The sequence below is a fragment of the Rhinolophus ferrumequinum genome, chromosome 3 (assembly GCF_004115265.2).
Source record: "Rhinolophus ferrumequinum isolate MPI-CBG mRhiFer1 chromosome 3, mRhiFer1_v1.p, whole genome shotgun sequence".
NCBI lineage: Eukaryota > Metazoa > Chordata > Mammalia > Chiroptera > Rhinolophidae > Rhinolophus > Rhinolophus ferrumequinum.
In genome coordinates, this window is record NC_046286.1 from 6,542,156 (window position 1) to 6,559,374 (window position 17,219).

General features: G+C 43.5%; 1 protein-coding gene across 3 annotated transcripts in view; it reads left to right on the plus strand.

Annotated features, from left to right (window-relative positions):
* The window catches only part of RAB44 (RAB44, member RAS oncogene family), a 40,170-nt gene that overhangs the window by 545 nt on the left and 22,406 nt on the right, over positions 1-17,219 (plus strand). The window contains exons 1-2 of one of the 3 annotated variants that reach the window (XM_033103670.1): positions 6,852-6,988; positions 11,474-11,691. In XM_033103670.1, coding sequence (XP_032959561.1) covers positions 11,485-11,691 — 207 coding nt within the window. In that variant the 5' untranslated portion in view covers positions 6,852-6,988; positions 11,474-11,484. Of the gene's footprint in view, positions 1-6,851; positions 6,989-11,473; positions 11,692-17,219 lie in introns of those variants that run through there. The other 2 variants (XM_033103671.1, XM_033103672.1) reach the window with 2 other exon arrangements.

A 17,219-nucleotide genomic window follows, 5' to 3' on the forward strand; every position in this document is an offset into this window, starting at 1 on the left:
CCCTCATTGGAGAGAAAAAGATCCTGGATTTGTTGCATTTGCCCAAATCCAGCAGCAAATACTGTTGGCCCTACTTTCAGAATATATCCAGAGTCCAGTTACCTCTCGTCATCACCTCCATCGCTGCTCACCTGGTCTAAGCCATCACTTCTTGTCTGGATTATTTTAACAGCCTCCTCACTGGTCTCCCTACTTCTGTCTTTGCCTCCGTACGGTCTATTCTCCACAGTAAAGCAGCCAGAGGGATTCTTTTAAAGCCTATGTTGGATCACGTCACCCTCTAAATGACTTCTGTCTCACTTACTGTAAAACCAGGTCCTTATATGGTCTACAGGTCACACTGCCTGTTACCTCTGACCTCATCTCCGCTCTTCCCTCCATGATCTGTTCCAGCCACACTAGTCTCCTCACTGTTCCTCAAGTGCACAAACCATGCTGCTGCCTCAGGGCCTTTGCACTCACTGTTCCCTCTTCCTGAACACCCTCCTTCCAGATCCCTTTTCTCACATACTCCTTGGACAGGGATCCCCCGGCCACTCCCTCTAAAACACACCCCCACTTCTATTTCTTCACTCTGCTTTACATTTCTCCACAGCACTTATTGCTACCAGATGTTATATTACATGGAATTTTTGGAATTCCATGTGGAATTTTTTTTTTTTCACTTTTGTATCCTCAGAGCCTAGCCCATTGTCTGGCATATACCAGGTACTCAATAATTATTTGTCGAATAAAAAAAATGAATGCCTTATTTAGTTCAATAAAGCCATAGAAACTCTCTGAGTATCAATTTGCTCAGTGGTAAAAAGGTGATAAAAGGATGGTTAGTTGTGAGAATATATATTTATTTAGAGATTAAATTTATTACTTTTGAATTTTTTTTGTTTTGAAATCATTTGAGATATACAGAAAAGTTGCAAAAATACTAAAACAATTCCCACATACTCTTCACCAACAAGTCCCGAAACAGTATCATTTTTTCACATTTCCTTCATCATTCTCTCTCTGAATATGTACAAATTATTCTTAAATATATTTTTGAATGGGTAATGTATAAAGATGGTACAAAATGAAAGTTAACAAAATCTCCTTCCTTTTCCATCCCAACTGATACCAGTTTCTTGTACATTCTGTCAGATATAGTCTATGCACTTACAAACATGTATGAAAGCATGTGTTGTAGTATAAATTGCATCTACACACATACACTTTTTTTTTCCATGCAAAGCATACTAGACTCACTGTTTTCCACCTCACTTTTTTCATTCAACTGTATATTGTGAAGGTTGTTCCATATCGGTCCACCTGGCTCCTTCTCATTTTCTCCACAGCCGCACAGTTGGCCATTGTACGGACCTATCAGAGTTTATTTAACCACCTCCCTGTTGGTGGAAATTTAGGTTGTTTCCAATCCTTTACTACTACAGACACTCTTGTAATGAATATCCTTTTATATTGTCATTTTGTATATCACCTGTAGGACAACTGACTAGAAGTGAAATTGCTGAGTAAAAAGATTTTTGCATTTTAAAGGTTGATAGATACCACATTTCTTTTCATGAAAAATGTACCAGTTTATGTTCTTACCAACAGTGTGAGGAAGTGTTTCCCTATATCCTTTACAACACAGCACATTTTTAGAAAAGGTTTACTAATTAAATAGTTTAAAATGGTAGCTCGTTGTAATTTTATTTTTTATTTCTTTTATTACGAGTGGAGATAAGCATTTTTTTTTTTTTATGGATTTAAAAGCAATTGATTACTTAGCCATAAAAAAGAATGAAATCTTGCTGTTTGTCCAACATGGGTGGACCTTGAGGGTATTATGCTAAGTGAAATAAGTGAGACAGAGAAAGACAAATACAGTATGATTTCATTTATAAGTGGAATCTGAAGACAACAAACAAGCAAAACAACACAGACTCATAGATACAGAGAACAAATTGGTGGTTGCCAGAGGGGAGGGAGGTGGGGGATGGGTGATAAAGGAGAAGAGATTAGGAGATACAAATTTCCAGCTATAAAATGAATAAGTCTCAGGATATAGTGTACAGCACAGGGAATATATTCAATAATATCGTAATAACTTTGTACGGTGACAGATGGTTACTAGACTTGTCGTGGTAATCACATGGAAAGATATATTAATGTCGAATCATGATGTTGTACACTTGAAACTAATATATTGTATTTCAACTATATTTTAATAAAAAAAGAAAAAGTAAAAGCATAAATTTCACATTACTAGGGAAAAGAAAATAATTGATATTTTCCCCATGAATTGTCTATTTACATATGGTGCCAATATCTCTGATGCATTTGAGTTTGGTTTTTGTTTGTTTTTAGTTTCAGGTGTACAAAGCAATGTAATTAGTTAGACATTTAAACCCCTCATAAAGTGATAACCTACCCCCCAAGCTACTATCCTTCTGACAACTTATACAGCTGTTACAATACCATTGACTATCTTCCCTGTGTTGTACTCCACATCCCGTGACTATATATATACCTATATATTTCGTTATAGCTGACATTCAATATTATTCTACTTCAGCTTCAGCTGTATAGCACATTGAACACAGTCTATGAAGTGATCCCCCTAATAAATCCAGTGCCCATCTGACACCTTACATGATCTTTACAACATTGTCGATTATATTCCCCATATTATATTAACTACCAATTTGTGTTTCTAAATACCTTCACCTTTTTCACCCTGCCTCCAACCCCATTTGCATATATCACCCTGACGGATCTTGTACCTATTTGGCATCATATTATTGACTGTATTTCTTATGCTATACCCTACATCCCCATGACTACTGTGTAACAACAAATTTGTACATCTTAATCCCTTCCCCTTTTACCCATCCCCACTCCCATCTTAAAGAAGTCCTTCTAAGATTCCTTGTAATACTGGTTTGGTGGTGATGAACTCCTTCAGCTTTTTCTTGTCTGGGAATCTCCTTATCTGTCCTTCAATTCTAAATGATAGCCTTGCTGGGTAGAGCAATCTTGGTTGTATGTCGTTGGTTTTCATCACTTGGAATATTTCCTGCTAATCCCTTCTTCCCTGCAAAGTTTCTGTTGAAAAATCAGCTGCCAGTCTTATGGGGGCTCCCTTATAGATAACTAACTGCTTTTCTCTTCCTGCTTTTAAGATTCTCTCTTTGTCTTTAACCTTTGGCATTTTAATTATGATGTGTCTTGGTGTTGACCTCTTTGGGTTCATCTTATTTGGGACTCTTTGTGTTTTCTGGGCTTGTATATCTATTTCCTTCACCAGGTTAGGGAAGTTTTCTGTCATTATTTCTTCAAATAGGTTTTCAATTCCTTGCTCTTTCTCTTCTCCTTCTGGTACCCCTATAATGCTAATGTTAGTACGCTTGATAGTGTCCTGGAGGTCCCTTAAACTCTCCTCAATTTTTTAGATTCTGTTTTTGTTTTGCTCTTCTACTTGGGTGTTTTCTGCTTCCTTACCTTCTGCATCGCTGGTTGGATCCTCTGTTTCATCTAATCTACTATTGATTCCCTGTAATATATTCTTCATTTCCATTATTGTATCCTTTATTTCTTACTGGTTCTTGTTCACGATTTCCATCTCTATTTTTATGCTTCCCATCTCTCTGTTGAAGTTCTCCCTGAGATCAATGAGCATTTTTATAAGCAGTGTTTGGAACTCTGTGTCTTATAGATTGCTTATCTCCATTTCGCTTAGTTCTTTTTCTGGAGCTTTGTTCTATTCTTTTATTTGGGGCATGTTTCTTTGTCCCCCCATTTTGACTGCCTCCCTGTGTTTGTTTCTATATATTAGGTAGGGCTGCTATGTCTTCTGGTCTTAGCAGAGTGGCCTTATGTAGTAGGTGTGCTGTGGGGTTCAGTGGTTACCTGAGCCACGTACTCCAGGTGTCTCTTTTGTGTGGGTTGTGTGTGCCTTCCTCTTGTAGTTGAGCCTTGGTTGATAAATGCACATCAACGGAAGGGACTGACCCATTTGGCTCACTAGTTGTGAGGACTGGCTTTGACTACAGTGGAAGAGTTGTTGTGTAGGGGCTGATTCGACAGAGCAGGAGCTGCCTCAGCAGGACTCTGGTGCCTGCCCAATCTGCCCCTTGGGTATGTCATACTTGGAGATGGATGCTCCAGCTTGTTTTGAAGCTGGCCACTGGGGATACCAGCCCCAGGACCACCTTGGAGGGGATCCTCTGTAGGTCAAGTTTAGCTACAGCCCATGCCCCACCCAGGGCCACCCAGCAGCAGCCAGAAAAAAATCCACAGATGTCTGCCACCTGTGCTGTGCTGGGAGGTGCCTTGAGAGGCCAAGCCATGAACGAAGGCCGGCTGCCGCTAGTGACCGCTTAGGGCTGCTCAGCCAGAGGTACAGGACATGCTCAAGTCAGATGCTGCTTGTCTGTGTTCCACAAACCTTTGAGAGACCCTAGAAAAGTCTGCAGCTTGAGCCAAGGCTGGTGGTCTGCACGAAAAAGCCACTGGAAGTGGCTTGGGTGTGCCCAAAATTTGGGCGGGGCCAGGTCTCGAATCGCCAGGGCGTAGTAAACGAATGGCAGAGACTCAGATATGGTGGCTGCCTGCATCTGCAAGCGGTGAAGGGGGAGGGCTAAGCAAAGAAACAATGGCCTCCACCACCTCCCCATCCAGGAGAAAGCCGCCTCTCCAGCCCCCATCCCAAGCCAGACAACTCAGTTCCCCACCATATGTTCCCACCGCCTTTCCAACTGCTGCCCCAGCCCTGGAGCTCAGAGCCAGTGATTCTGTTGGTGGGTAAGTCCGCACGGGCGCAGTCCCTTTAAGAGAAGCACCTGTGAGTGCAGCCGCACTCAGTCTCACTCAGTCACAATCTCTGCTGGTTTTCACAGCCAGAAATTATGGGGACTTCTCTCCCCAGCACTGGAACCCTGGGCTGGGTTGGGGCTGAGACCTCTTGCTCCTCTGGTGGGTGGGGAGGACCTCCATAGCCAAAATATCCCTCCTGACCTGTAATGGTCACACATGGGTGGGGGACCTGGCCGTTCCATGTCTCTGCCCTTCCTATCAGTCTGGAGGTGTTTTCTGCACATCTTTAGTTGTAGGGCTTTAGTTCAGCTTGATTTTAGGCGATTCTTGATAATGGTTGTTTTGTAGATTAGTTGTAATTTTGATGTGGTTGTAAGAGAAGGTAAACACAGCGTTTACCTACTGCACCATCTTGGTTTGAAACCTCACATTATTAGTTTTTTAATTGATCTGTAGAAACTCATGATATAAGGAGGAAATTAGCTTATTTTCTCTGATATGTGAATTTTTTTATAGTTTGCCTTTTGATTTGTCAAGAGTGACTCTTTTTTGCTATTCAGTCGTTTTATTTTTTTATTTTAAAATTTCTACATAGTTGAATGTCTCAATCTTTTCCTTTATGGTTTCTAACCCTTTCTAATATGCCTGGAAAGGCTTTGCTGCTCTATGATTATTTAAAAATTATCCCATGATTCCTTATGGCATTTGTTCAAACATACACAAAAATAAAGAGAAGACTAGAATGAGCCAGTGGTTGTCCCACCAACTTCAACAGTAATCAGAACAGGGCCAGAGCCTGTATTATTTTGTCTATACCCCATCCATTTCCCCTATACCTCCATTATTATTATTTTATTGTTTTTTTATTGAGGAAGGGGAACAGGACCTTACTGGGGAACAGTGTGTACTTCCAGGACTTTTTTCCAAGTCAAGTTGTTGTCCTTTCAATCTTAGTTGTGGAGGGTGCCGTTCAGCTTCAAGTTGTTGTCCTTTCAGTCTTAGTTGTGGAGGGTGCAGCTCAGCTCCAGGTCCAGCTGCCGTTGTTAATTGCAGGGGGCACAGCCCACCATCTCTTGCGGGAGTCGAACCGGCAACCTTGTGGTTGAGAAGACGCTCTCCAACTAACTGAGCCATCCGGGAGCTTAGCGGCAGCTCAGTTCAAGGTGCCGTGTTCAGTCTTAGTTGCAGGGGGGGCAGCCCACCATCCCTTGTGGGCGTCAAACTGGCAATCTTGTGGTTGAGAGCCCACTGGCCCATGCGGGAATCAAACCGGCAGCTTTCGACGTTAGGAGCACGGAGCTCTAACCTCCTGAGCCACTGGGCCGGCCCTACCTCTATTATTTTGAAGTAAATCCCAAACAACATAATTGTATGATTTTTTTTTTAATGCTTAAACTTCTGATCCATATGGAATTATTTTAGAGATCCAACTTTGTTTTTTGCAGATACCTAGCCCAATCTCTCAATGGCTTATTGAATAAACCATGTTTCTCACTGATTTGAAATGCCACCTTTATCATACACTAAATTCCCATATATATGTAGTTGAGTTTATTCCTATCTATTCTTTGTTCCCAACCATTGATTCGTCCATTTATATTCATGCTCCAGTACCACTCTGTTCTGATAGTTGTAGCTGTATAGTATATTTTGGTGTTAGGTTAGACTATTCTCTAAGCCTCCCCCAGACACTGTCAGACACTCTGCAGACACTGTCAGAGAGTGAGGATCAGAGGTGAGGCATGGAGTGCAGGTTTGCACCCAGCTTTAGCCATAACTGTGCCCATCAAGACTCTGGCTGGGATAAAGCATGGCATCACCCTGTCAACCAGAGTAGGGTCCAATTTCTGACTTTGCCACTGAGGCCTGGATGACCTTGAGCAGTTTACCTCACCTTCGGGGCCTCTGTTTAGAAGGACCTCCCTCCCAGTTCCAGAATTCTCCCTTTCCGTGATTCTGGGGGTAAAGGAGCCTCAGGAGTACCAGGCAAGGTTGTGAAAAGATAACCAGTGGCCTGTACAGGAAGTCTCATAGATTAACACAGGAGATTGGCTCTCTGAGGAACGGAAAGAGTAATTAAGCAAGAGACAAAACTGTTAACAGTTCCAGAGCTCGTGAGCTCCTCGGGGTAGGGGTTGCCTCATCACCAGGTCTGGGAGGCACAGGCTACATGCACGACTGGAGACTTTGAGAGGTGAGAGCCACCTGGAACTGCGATGCTTTTTTTCTTTGGCGGGTTGAGGCTGAGAGAGGGAGTAGTGGTCCCCATCCAACTCCTATGACACAGTACAAAGGGCTGAGTCCTCTTCTCTTGTGAATTTGGGGCTCTCTATTGGGGTGTGATGGAGGGCACTTGGGTAGGAGACTGGAGTAAATTGCCTGCCTTAAGTGGTCGTGAGACCTGGGGCAAGTCACTTGGCTTCTCAGAGCCTCCGTTTCTCTATCAAGGTAGTGAGGGGAAGAAAGAGGGTGAGTGGACTTGAACAAGGCACTAAGTGGCCCCTCAGGCCCACCATGTTGGGCGGTTTGGGTCCTGTGACTGTCGCTGTTATTTGTAGTTATTGAAGTAAATAGGGTGAAGAGCAGACCTAGCTGTCGCCCGTTGGGTGAGAGAATGATGGAATTGGGGTGGCCCTAAGGCACCTGCAGACCCTGTATTGCAATTCTGCCGCTGTCCCCACCCCATCCTTCTTGTGCAGCTTCCACTTGCTGACTGAAAGCCTCTGGTGCCTGCTCGCCTAACGGAATCCCGCAGCAGGGAGCTGTTTCTTTCCTATAGATTGTCCGGGAGTGGGATTCATTTGCTTTCAAGTTTGGCTTTAACCTTTGTATGATTTTTTGGGGGAGGAATGTGAGGGGAGGAAGTTGTGCTGAGGGGTGTGCTCCTGGTAAGGGTGTGGGGCGGCAATCATCCAGTCTGGGGAATGTGGCAGAGGAGGGGGTGCTTGCCGAGGGGTGCCCCTGCTGGCTGGCCGTGAGGAGTGTTATTCTGAGTGAATGAGTGGGCAGAGACCTCCGTGCACGCCAATGTCTGTGAGGGTGGTCGTGTCCAAGCGTGAGAGAGCTGACCATGAGGGAGTGGTGGTGATGGTTGGCTGAGTGAAGCTGGCTGAGAGGGAGGGTATGTGCATGTACACCTGTGAGAGGATTCACTGAAGGATGTCCCCTCTGTCTCTGAATGGCCATGCCTGGCCGTGAAGCGGGCACAGACTGTTTTCAGAGTGTGTTGTAAGGCTGTGAGGGGGGAGTACACTCCTCTGACTGATGGTGACAGGTGCCCAGGCCTCCTGACAGGCAGAAAGAGAGCCGCTGAGTGCCCCACCCCACCATGGGCTGGCTCAGAGGGCTGACATGAGGCCCGAGGCAGAATGGGGGCTGGGTGCTTCCTTTTTATAAAATGTCAGGGGACTGCTGAAAATGGGCTGTGGATGTGCTACAACTACCGTGTTTCACCGAAAACAAGACCTAGCCGGACAATCAGCTGGAATGCGTCTTTTGGAGCAAAAATTAATATCAGACCCAATCTTACTTTACTATAATATAAGACCGGGTCTATAATATAATATAATATAATATAATATAATATAATATAATATAATATAATATAATATAATATGATACCAGGTCTTATATTAATTTTTGCTCCAAAAGATGCATTAGAGTTGATTGTCCGGCTAGGTCTTATTTTCGGGGAAACATGGTAGGAACTCGCCGGGAGGGATATTAAAAACATCCTATGTCTTGGGATGTGGTCACAGGGAATTTATTTCAGGATTCTAATTTCCTTGACTTGTGGGAGCCTGACAGACTCAGCGTTGTGGTATCCATATCACAGTAGACTCTTCCCCCAGTACTTTGTTTCTAGAAGCTTCCGCAGTGAGAATCATATCTTGTTGCTTCACATGTGTTATCTCCATCAACGGAAATGCATGTGACACTTGGTGTTTCCAAGTCTCACCACGCTGAGCAAAGCCTGCCCGCTCCGCCCTGCTCCACGAAGCACTTGTCCCACCCACAGTCTGCGCTATCAGTGATCCACAGAGGTGCCTTCTGCCCATCAAGGAGGTCCCTCTCCAGGAAGTGGTCTGTAGGGAAGTCCCTCCTGTGACAAACCAGGGGAGTGGAGCTGCTGCTGGCTCTCCTACTGACTTCATGGCTTGGGCAGGTCTCTGAGTCTCAGAGCCTCCCTCCCTCAGTTTTCTCATCTGTCAAGTGGGGATAAATCGTATCTGTACAGTACCTGGTTTGTATGAGGCTCGAATGAAACTTCACCCTCATCCATGTCATCACCTCCACTGTCATTGCCATCTTTATCCAGCCGTCACTATGTGCTGGGCATGGCTGTGAGTGATTTACATGGATTATAGATTCAATAAATATTTGCTGAGTGCTGATTGTACGTGAGGCACTGTTCTAAGCATTTGGGATAGAGCAGTGAACAAAAGAGTGAACTCCCGACTCACATGAGGCTTATATTTCAGTAAGAGGTGATGGAAAATTTACAAAATAATTGAATAAAAGACTATTCTGGGAAGGTGACAAATGCTAAGAGAAAGTAAAGTCAGAATGGGAGGTGGCGTTTCAACTTTAATTATCTTATCTAATCCTCACCACAACCTTGTGGTCTCATGGTCCAGTGAGGAAACTGAGGCACAGGATGTTAAACAACTTCCCCAGGTCACATGACTAGTGAGAGGCAGAGCTGGGAGAGGCAGAGTCTGTCTGACTCCAGACCACTGTGACTGGAAGTCACCTCCTCTCTTGGGTCTCCTTTTCCACATCCATGGGACGAACTTCCAGGAGGAAGGGGCACCTTTTCCTAATTCACCCAAGGGAACCATCCTCATCGTGGCATGCCTGCTTACCACTCTGCTGGCATTCAGTTGGTGCTCAGTAAATGCTTGTCACTTAAGTGCATACTAGATCTGGGGAAGAGGTTGGGCAGAAGGAAGTCTTCTCAGAAGAGGCATGCTGGTAACTGTTCTTTGGGAGGAAAAAATCCCTGATGTGTAGCATTTGCCAGTTCACATGGAGTAAATACTGATTGCAAGTGGCTGATTGCAAGCCGCCGAGTTAGGAAGAGATGTGCACCACTGGTTCCGAGAGCCCCTGAGGTCTGGCTCCAGCACACCATCGCGGTTTTACATCTGGGATCTGAAAACTGCATCTGAAACAGACTTTGAAGGGCCCGAGAGTATGACACAAAGAGACAGAGCGATGGAAAGAAAGAAATGGAGAAGAGAGACTCTACTTAACTTTAAAGTTTGGGGGCCTCCCCTGGGTGAGGAATTGCTTCATCCAAGTCCTATGCAACCAGCGTGAGGGAATTTGCCCAAGGGGAGGCTGGACCAGTGTCTCCAGTCCACTGGAGTAAGCCCGTCATCCCTGAAGCAGAGCTCCCTGACCCTTCCACTCAGCCTGTCTGTGACCTTTGGCTCCATCCAAGGAAGCCCAGAAGGGGTGCACATGCTGTTCACTGCTTCTAAATCCTGCCCGCCTCCTTTAGAGCTCAAGTCCCATGGCCCATAGGAAGCTGCCTAGCCCCTCCCACCCCATATAGTTTTGTGTACCCAGTTTTATTTCTCTCAGGGCCGGCCCTGACTCTACCCTTTCCAAACTCTAGCTTCCCTTTCTCCTGCCCTGGGGCCTCACCTGGGCAAATCCTTATCCATCAAAATCTTTATTAATTGAATGACTGACCTAAGACCTTCAACAACAGATGAAAGGACCCTAATGAATGAATTGGACAACCCTTACTTGAGCACCTACTATGTGCTAAGGAGCTGGGAGCAGTGTGGACCAAGGTGCACAGTGACGTCCATGGGGGAGCCCAGGCCATCATGGGGCCACAGAAAAGGAGGCACTGAAGCTTACTTGAAGTGTGGAGAGTGGCTGCAGGGAAGGCTTCTTGGAGGAGGTGGCCTCTAAGCTGAGGAAGGAAGAGATATCAGCTAGGTGAGGGGATAAGAGAGTCAGGGAGGTTGGGGCAAAGGGAGGAAGGGTGGGCGGGAATCTGGCATTCTGGGAATGGCAAGTGGTTCAGAAGGATTGACGTGGACCGTGAGGCTGTGGGGGTGAGGGAATGAAGAAGGGGCATGTCATGTAAGGCCATAAGAGCCACGTGGGGAGCTACTGAGTCCTCGGTGTGTGTGCCAAAGGAGTAGAGAAATGTCAAATGTGTTGAGGAGGAAAAGAGGCGAAACTGAGAGAGGGAAGAGTCAACTGTGGAGGGATGTCCTCCCAGAAGGTGGGATGTGAGAAAATGAGCTCAGAGGGACAGGAGACAGGGCTCAGCAAGCTGTTTCTGGTCCTTCAGACAATGTGATTCTGGACGACCCTATGTAACCACCCCTGAGTCAAAAAATAGAAGAGGGGCTCTTTTACGTAACAGCCAGAGAAGACTTTGGACAGTTGAACAGAGATCTGAAGAAGATGAGGGCATGTGGATAGGTCGGGGAAGAGCATTCCAGGCAGAGGGAACAGAAAGGGCAAAGGCCCTGAGTGGGATCTGCTGGAGACCATGGGGCGAGGGGTGGCATGAGGTCAGAGAGGCCAGTGGGGATCCAATCGGAAAATCCATGGTGGGTTTTCTCCAGGGGTAATAAGGAGCCATGGGAGGGTTTTCAACAGTCACTGACTGTGCAGCAGCCTAGTGCTTCTCACCATGCTTTATCTCCAGGCAAAAGCGACATGGAGACTGGACAGAGAGCGACCCGAAAAGGCCGGAAACTGGGCTCCAGCCGCCGGCGGCAGACTCGAGAGCCTGCTGATGGCCAGGATGCTCCTGTGGCTGCAGAGCCAGATTCCTGGTCCTCCCAGGCATCTGCAGAGCTGCAGGGCTTCTTTCAGGACTCTGGTGCCCAGGAGAGGGGCTTCGTCACCCGTGAGGACCTGGCAGTGAGTCCAAGACCCCATCCTATCCCTGAACCCCTTTTCTGCAGCCTCCTAAGACGTCCCATACCAGGAAGGTGGGGCTTGCCTGCTCTTTCCCCTTTCTTTCAAACTTTGATTTCAGAAAAGATGAGGAATTTGTTTATACTAACGTGTAAATGACTGATACAACTTTATGTGGCCCTCTCTTCCAGAGACATTAATATTTTAACAAAGGAAAAGGCTTTAAGTCCAAGAAGTAACTTGCAAATGATGTAATTTCAGGCCCAGTGAACAGGAAAATCTTGGGGAGCAGTTACAGTTCTGGAAATCAAACCATATCAATGGCTATAAACTTCAGTGAAACATAAGATCAGCCATGGTTGTGTGTCCTGATAAGGAGTCTTAGGCTGTGTCCTAGACCAGACTGACTCATTTTTCTTTGTTTTTTCCTCATTCCCTGCAAAGGGACCTATGTGGGTTGCTAGAGTCTCACCGGGCCTGCTGTCTCCTCCTGATACTGCTTCAAGCTCCAGACTTGGTGCTTCCCTCACCAAAACTGACCTTTCCTATATTCCAGCCTCAGGGCCACAACAAAGTATGAATGGCTGATGTTAAAATATAATTTTCTAAAGGGTAAAAAAAAAGGAGACTTTCAAGTAAATATAAAATCAACACTTATCAAAGGTCTTACCTAATTAATTTTTGTATTAGTTAGTGAGGGAACCAGTAAGATGTATGATGGGTTCAAAGGGCATTTGAGAGATTAGGATATTTATAGGCAATTTGACAGAAGAGTGTTAAGATAAGATTACTGAGTTCAATTTTAAAAATTGCTAATGTCCAACAGGCCATAAACCTTTGGGGTTATCTGTTCTGCTAGACAAAATTATTTTCATCTCTCCCGGACACAAATCTTCAAGTTAACAAGTAACTTCAGTAAATGTGGGACTTTTTATCCCAGCCCCCTTCTTTCGCCTCCCCTCCCCTCCCCTACTCTGGTTCAAGCCGTTGTTTCTCAGTCTAGTTGTGTAGGACACAGCTCCCTAACCCATGCTGGTGTTATGAGCCTTGCGCTCCCCCCAGGAGGGGCAGTTGGTCTCTGGTCAATGTCAGCGGCTCACAGCAACCCACGCCCAGCTCTCCATGGCAGCCCAGCTCTCAAGCTGTTGTTCACAATCTTAGCTATAGAGGGCACAGCTCACTGGCCCATGTGGGAATCGAACCTGCGACCTCCACCTGAGCCACCGGGCTGGCCCAAGTCTGGGACTTTTAATTAAAGGTAAACTGTGAGATGAATTAAATGCATTGTTCTAGTCTATACCTTTTTGCCTTCTTTTCAAGTTTCGGATAATATTTCTAGGATCATAATCACCACACTTTCTTCTTTATATGAAAAGGGCTGGTCTTACCAGATTTGGCTTGATTATTTCCATAGGCACAGCAAGGGTGGAAATGAAGCCTGGGCCTCCTCGAGTTTGCTCTGAAAATCTAGGCTTTTGATACATTGAGCCATTTCAGCTTCTGTCCAGAAGTTTTCATATGGAATCCTAGGTTGCACTTTTAAAATCTCTGTTATTTACTCTTCTATCTAACGCGACCATCTGTCTCAATTTGCCTGGGACTGGAGGGGTAGCTGGGATGTGGCACTTTCAGGGCTAAAACTGGACAAGTCTTGGGCCGATGGGGATGAGTTGACCTCCCTACTTCTACCGTGTTTCCCCGAAAATAAGACCGGGTCTTACATTAACTTTTGCTCCAAAAGATGCATTAAGGCTTATGTTCAAGGGATGTCATTTTGAAAATCATGCTAGGGATTATTTTCAAGTTAGGTCTTATTTTCGGGAAAACATGGTATTCTAAAGCAAGGAAACCTACCCAAGACTCTCTCTCGACCAACTTTCTCCTGTAGTCCCTATCAATGTGAAGGACCCCCTTTCTTCTTGAGGTTCCCAGTTTTTCTAGGATCCCTCTCCTGCCCAGAAATGGCTTTCCTTATCACCTGGTTCCTAGGAGGACTTTGCAGACATTGGCTCCCTGGGTGTCCCTTAGAGTAGACTTTTTACACCTGATTTAATGAGAACTATTGTTCAGTATGACACTACAGTTACAAAACTGATTTATCTAACTATATCCTAGCATAAAAGATTTTTACTGAACCTGTGTAAATAATTACATTGCCATGGAAAATAAGGAGATTCAGTAAAAGTATTAGTTTTTGAATCAGGAGGGGGTCAGTGAGATACAGATACCATTTAATATGTTTAATTTCATTTTACGAAAGCAATAATCTACTAAACTGAAGATTAGAGAGCTCGAGAAGACAGAAAAAGAACTTTCTTATATATCTATAAAAATAGACCAATAAAAATAACACCAACTGTATTCCTAACAAATAACCACAGCTAGATTTCCTTGAATCATTCATTCAGTTCCCTGGAATTCTTGTTCTGCTGGATCGTGGGTGAGCTGGCTGCTTCTGGACTCAAAAGAGTCCTAGAAATCATCAGCCCACTAGCCCAGTCTAAAGGTTGGCTAATATCAGCTGGGCGTCCTCCCAAGTGAAACATCAGTTGTTCAGAGAACCTGATGCAGTTCTTTCCTACTAGGCTTTGAGTCTGTCCTTTGTGGAAGACACAAACTGTGACCTGCAGCTTTTAACTGAGCCTGCAGGCAAGGGTAGGGAAGGAGAAACTTATTTAGTAACGACACTGAAAGGCTGTGGTTATTTTTTACAGTAACCAATAATATCAGAGTGGAAGAGAGTAAAGTTCTCTCTTGGGATACAGTACATAACTATTTCATGAGGGTTTCACCAGTATTTGCCCTGAAGATAACATATTATGGATAGCAAAGGCATAGAGAAATCTCCAGGGCCTTCCCATAAGGCATACAACTTCTGAAATAGTTATATTTATAGCATTTTACCTATGTAAGCTTAGCCTAGGAAAGGCTGAACATCTCTTCTGATTTGACAGTTCTTCCCACGATGCTCTTCTTTTTTGCACCCAAGCCATATTTAATATCAGATTTTGTTACAGGTGAAAGCCTCAGTTTTTATTTTCTTCTACATGCAAAAAATATTACAACATTTTTCTTTATTGATAATGCTCAGCTTATTATATTTTAGGAGCAGATATTAAACACAACTGTATTAATAAATCTCAATGAACTTTTAAAATGCCTTATAAGTTGTCCAAAAGGACATAAGAAATATTTCAGCATCAAGGATTTGAAGTAAGAATTTCTTTATAATTTTTGAAAATGATTTTTTAATGTTTTTTTTAATTGAGGTATAATTGACATACATTATATTAGTTTCAGGTGTACAACATAATGATTTGATATTTGCATATGTTGCAAAATGATCACCACAATAAGTCCGGTTACCATTAGTCACCATAAAGTTACAAAAATTTTTTTTGTTGTGATAAGAACTTTCAAGATCCACTCTCCTAGCTACTTTCAAATAAGCAATACAGTATTAATAACTATAATCATAACGCTGTACATTATATCCCCATGACATTCATTTTATAACTGGAAACTTGTATCTTTTAACCCCCTTCACCCATTTAGCCCACTACCCACCCTCCACCTCAAGCAACCACCAATCTGTTCTCTATATCCATGAGTGCGGGATTTAGAAAAAAAAATTGTTGTTTTTAGATTCCACATATAAGTGAAATCGTATGGTATTTACCTTTTTCTGTCCGACTTCTTTCACTTAGCAGAATGCCCTCAAGTTCCATCCCTGTTGTTGCAATTGGCAAGATTTCATTCTTTTTGATGGCTGAATAACATTCCATTGTATATATGTACCACATCTTCTTTACCCATTCATCCATAGATAGACATCTAGGTTGCATCCATAACTTGTCTATTGTAAATAATGCTGCAGTGAACATTGGGTTGCATATGTCTTTTTGAATTAGTGTTTCCATTTTCTTCAGCTAAGTACCCAGAAGTCGAATTGCTGGATCATATGGCAATTCTATTTTTAATTTTTTGAGGAACCGCCATACTGTTTTCCACAGTGGCTACACCAATTTACCTTCCCACCAATAGTGCACGAGGGTTCCCTTTTCTCCACACCCTCGCCAACGCTTGTTATTTCTTGCCCATGATGCTCTTGTAATAGTGGTAAAGTAGTTAATAAATATAGAGAAAGATATCCTGAAGTTTTTTTCTAAATTTAGGATCTGATCTAGGGAAGCAAAATGAAAAGAGCTATCAGAGAACTAGTACTTCGTTACCTATTTAATCAAAGTGACAATAAAATAAAATATTTTGAAATAAATAAGAAGGTAACACAATTGCAAGGATATTTAGCTCTTTCATAAGAGAGTTACCTTGGATTTTTGTTTTTAAAAAATTAGAACATGATAAAGCCAAAACATAGCAGAGAAAATTATTCTGTTGAGCTATGGAATCAGTTATCTGGGCAACTTACACAGAAGATAAATAGTCACTTCTTTTTCACCCTTGCTAAGAGCTCTAAAACCAATTTATCATTTTAATCGAGATGGAGCCCAATTCTAGTTTTGCATTAACTGTAACACGTGGCAGTAAAAGTTTCAAAAGTTTTGTTTTTAATTTGTTTTTAAACCCATCAAAATTGAGGTAAATTTAGCACAATGCTAGCATATTTCATAGCTCATTTTCAGACTCAGGTATTATAAATCAAGGCAAATAAGATTTCCTTTCAGCAAACCCTTTACCATTTTCTATATCTATTCAGGTTTTGCCTTTTTATATTTTTTCATGTTCTGGAACAACCAGACACTTTAAGACAAAGCCACTTCCTTATCCCTTGGAAAGCAACAACACACCCCACTTTCATTGTAGACACAATGTATTTCTCTGTCACTATTATTCCCAGTATATCTCAAACACCTGTAGTGATTATAACTTTTTTTTTTAATGATACTGCACAACTTTTTTTTTTTTTTTTTTTTTTTTTTTAATTGGGGAAGGGGAACAGGACTTTATTGGGGGAACAGTGTGTACTTCCAGGCCTGTTTTTCCAAGTCAAGTTGTCCTTTCAATCTTAGTTGTGGAGGGTGCCGTTCAGCTTCAAGTTGTTGTCCTTTCAGTCTTAGTTGTGTCGGGCGCAGCTCAGCTCCAGGTCCAGTTGCCGTTTTCTAGTTGCAGGGGGCGCAGACCACCATCCCTTGCGGGCATTGAACCGGCAACCTTGTGGTTGAGAGGACGCACTCCAACCAACTGAGCCATCCGGGAGCTCAGTGGCAGCTCAGCTCAAGGTGCCTTGTTCAATCTTAGTTACAGGGGGCGGAGCCCACCGTCCCTTGCGGGACTCAAGGAATTGAACTGGCAACCTTGTGGTTGAGAGCCCACTGGCCCATGTGGGAATCGAACCGGCAGCCTTCGGAGTTAGGAGCATGGAGCTCCAACCTCCTGAGCCACCCGGCCGGCCCATTTTTTTTTTTTTTTTTTTTTTTTTTTGATTATAACTTTTAACCAAAGTAATTAACCTCTATTTCACAGAATGAAGTGGGGAGTAAATAACTGACTTATGTTAAGCATTTTAGTAG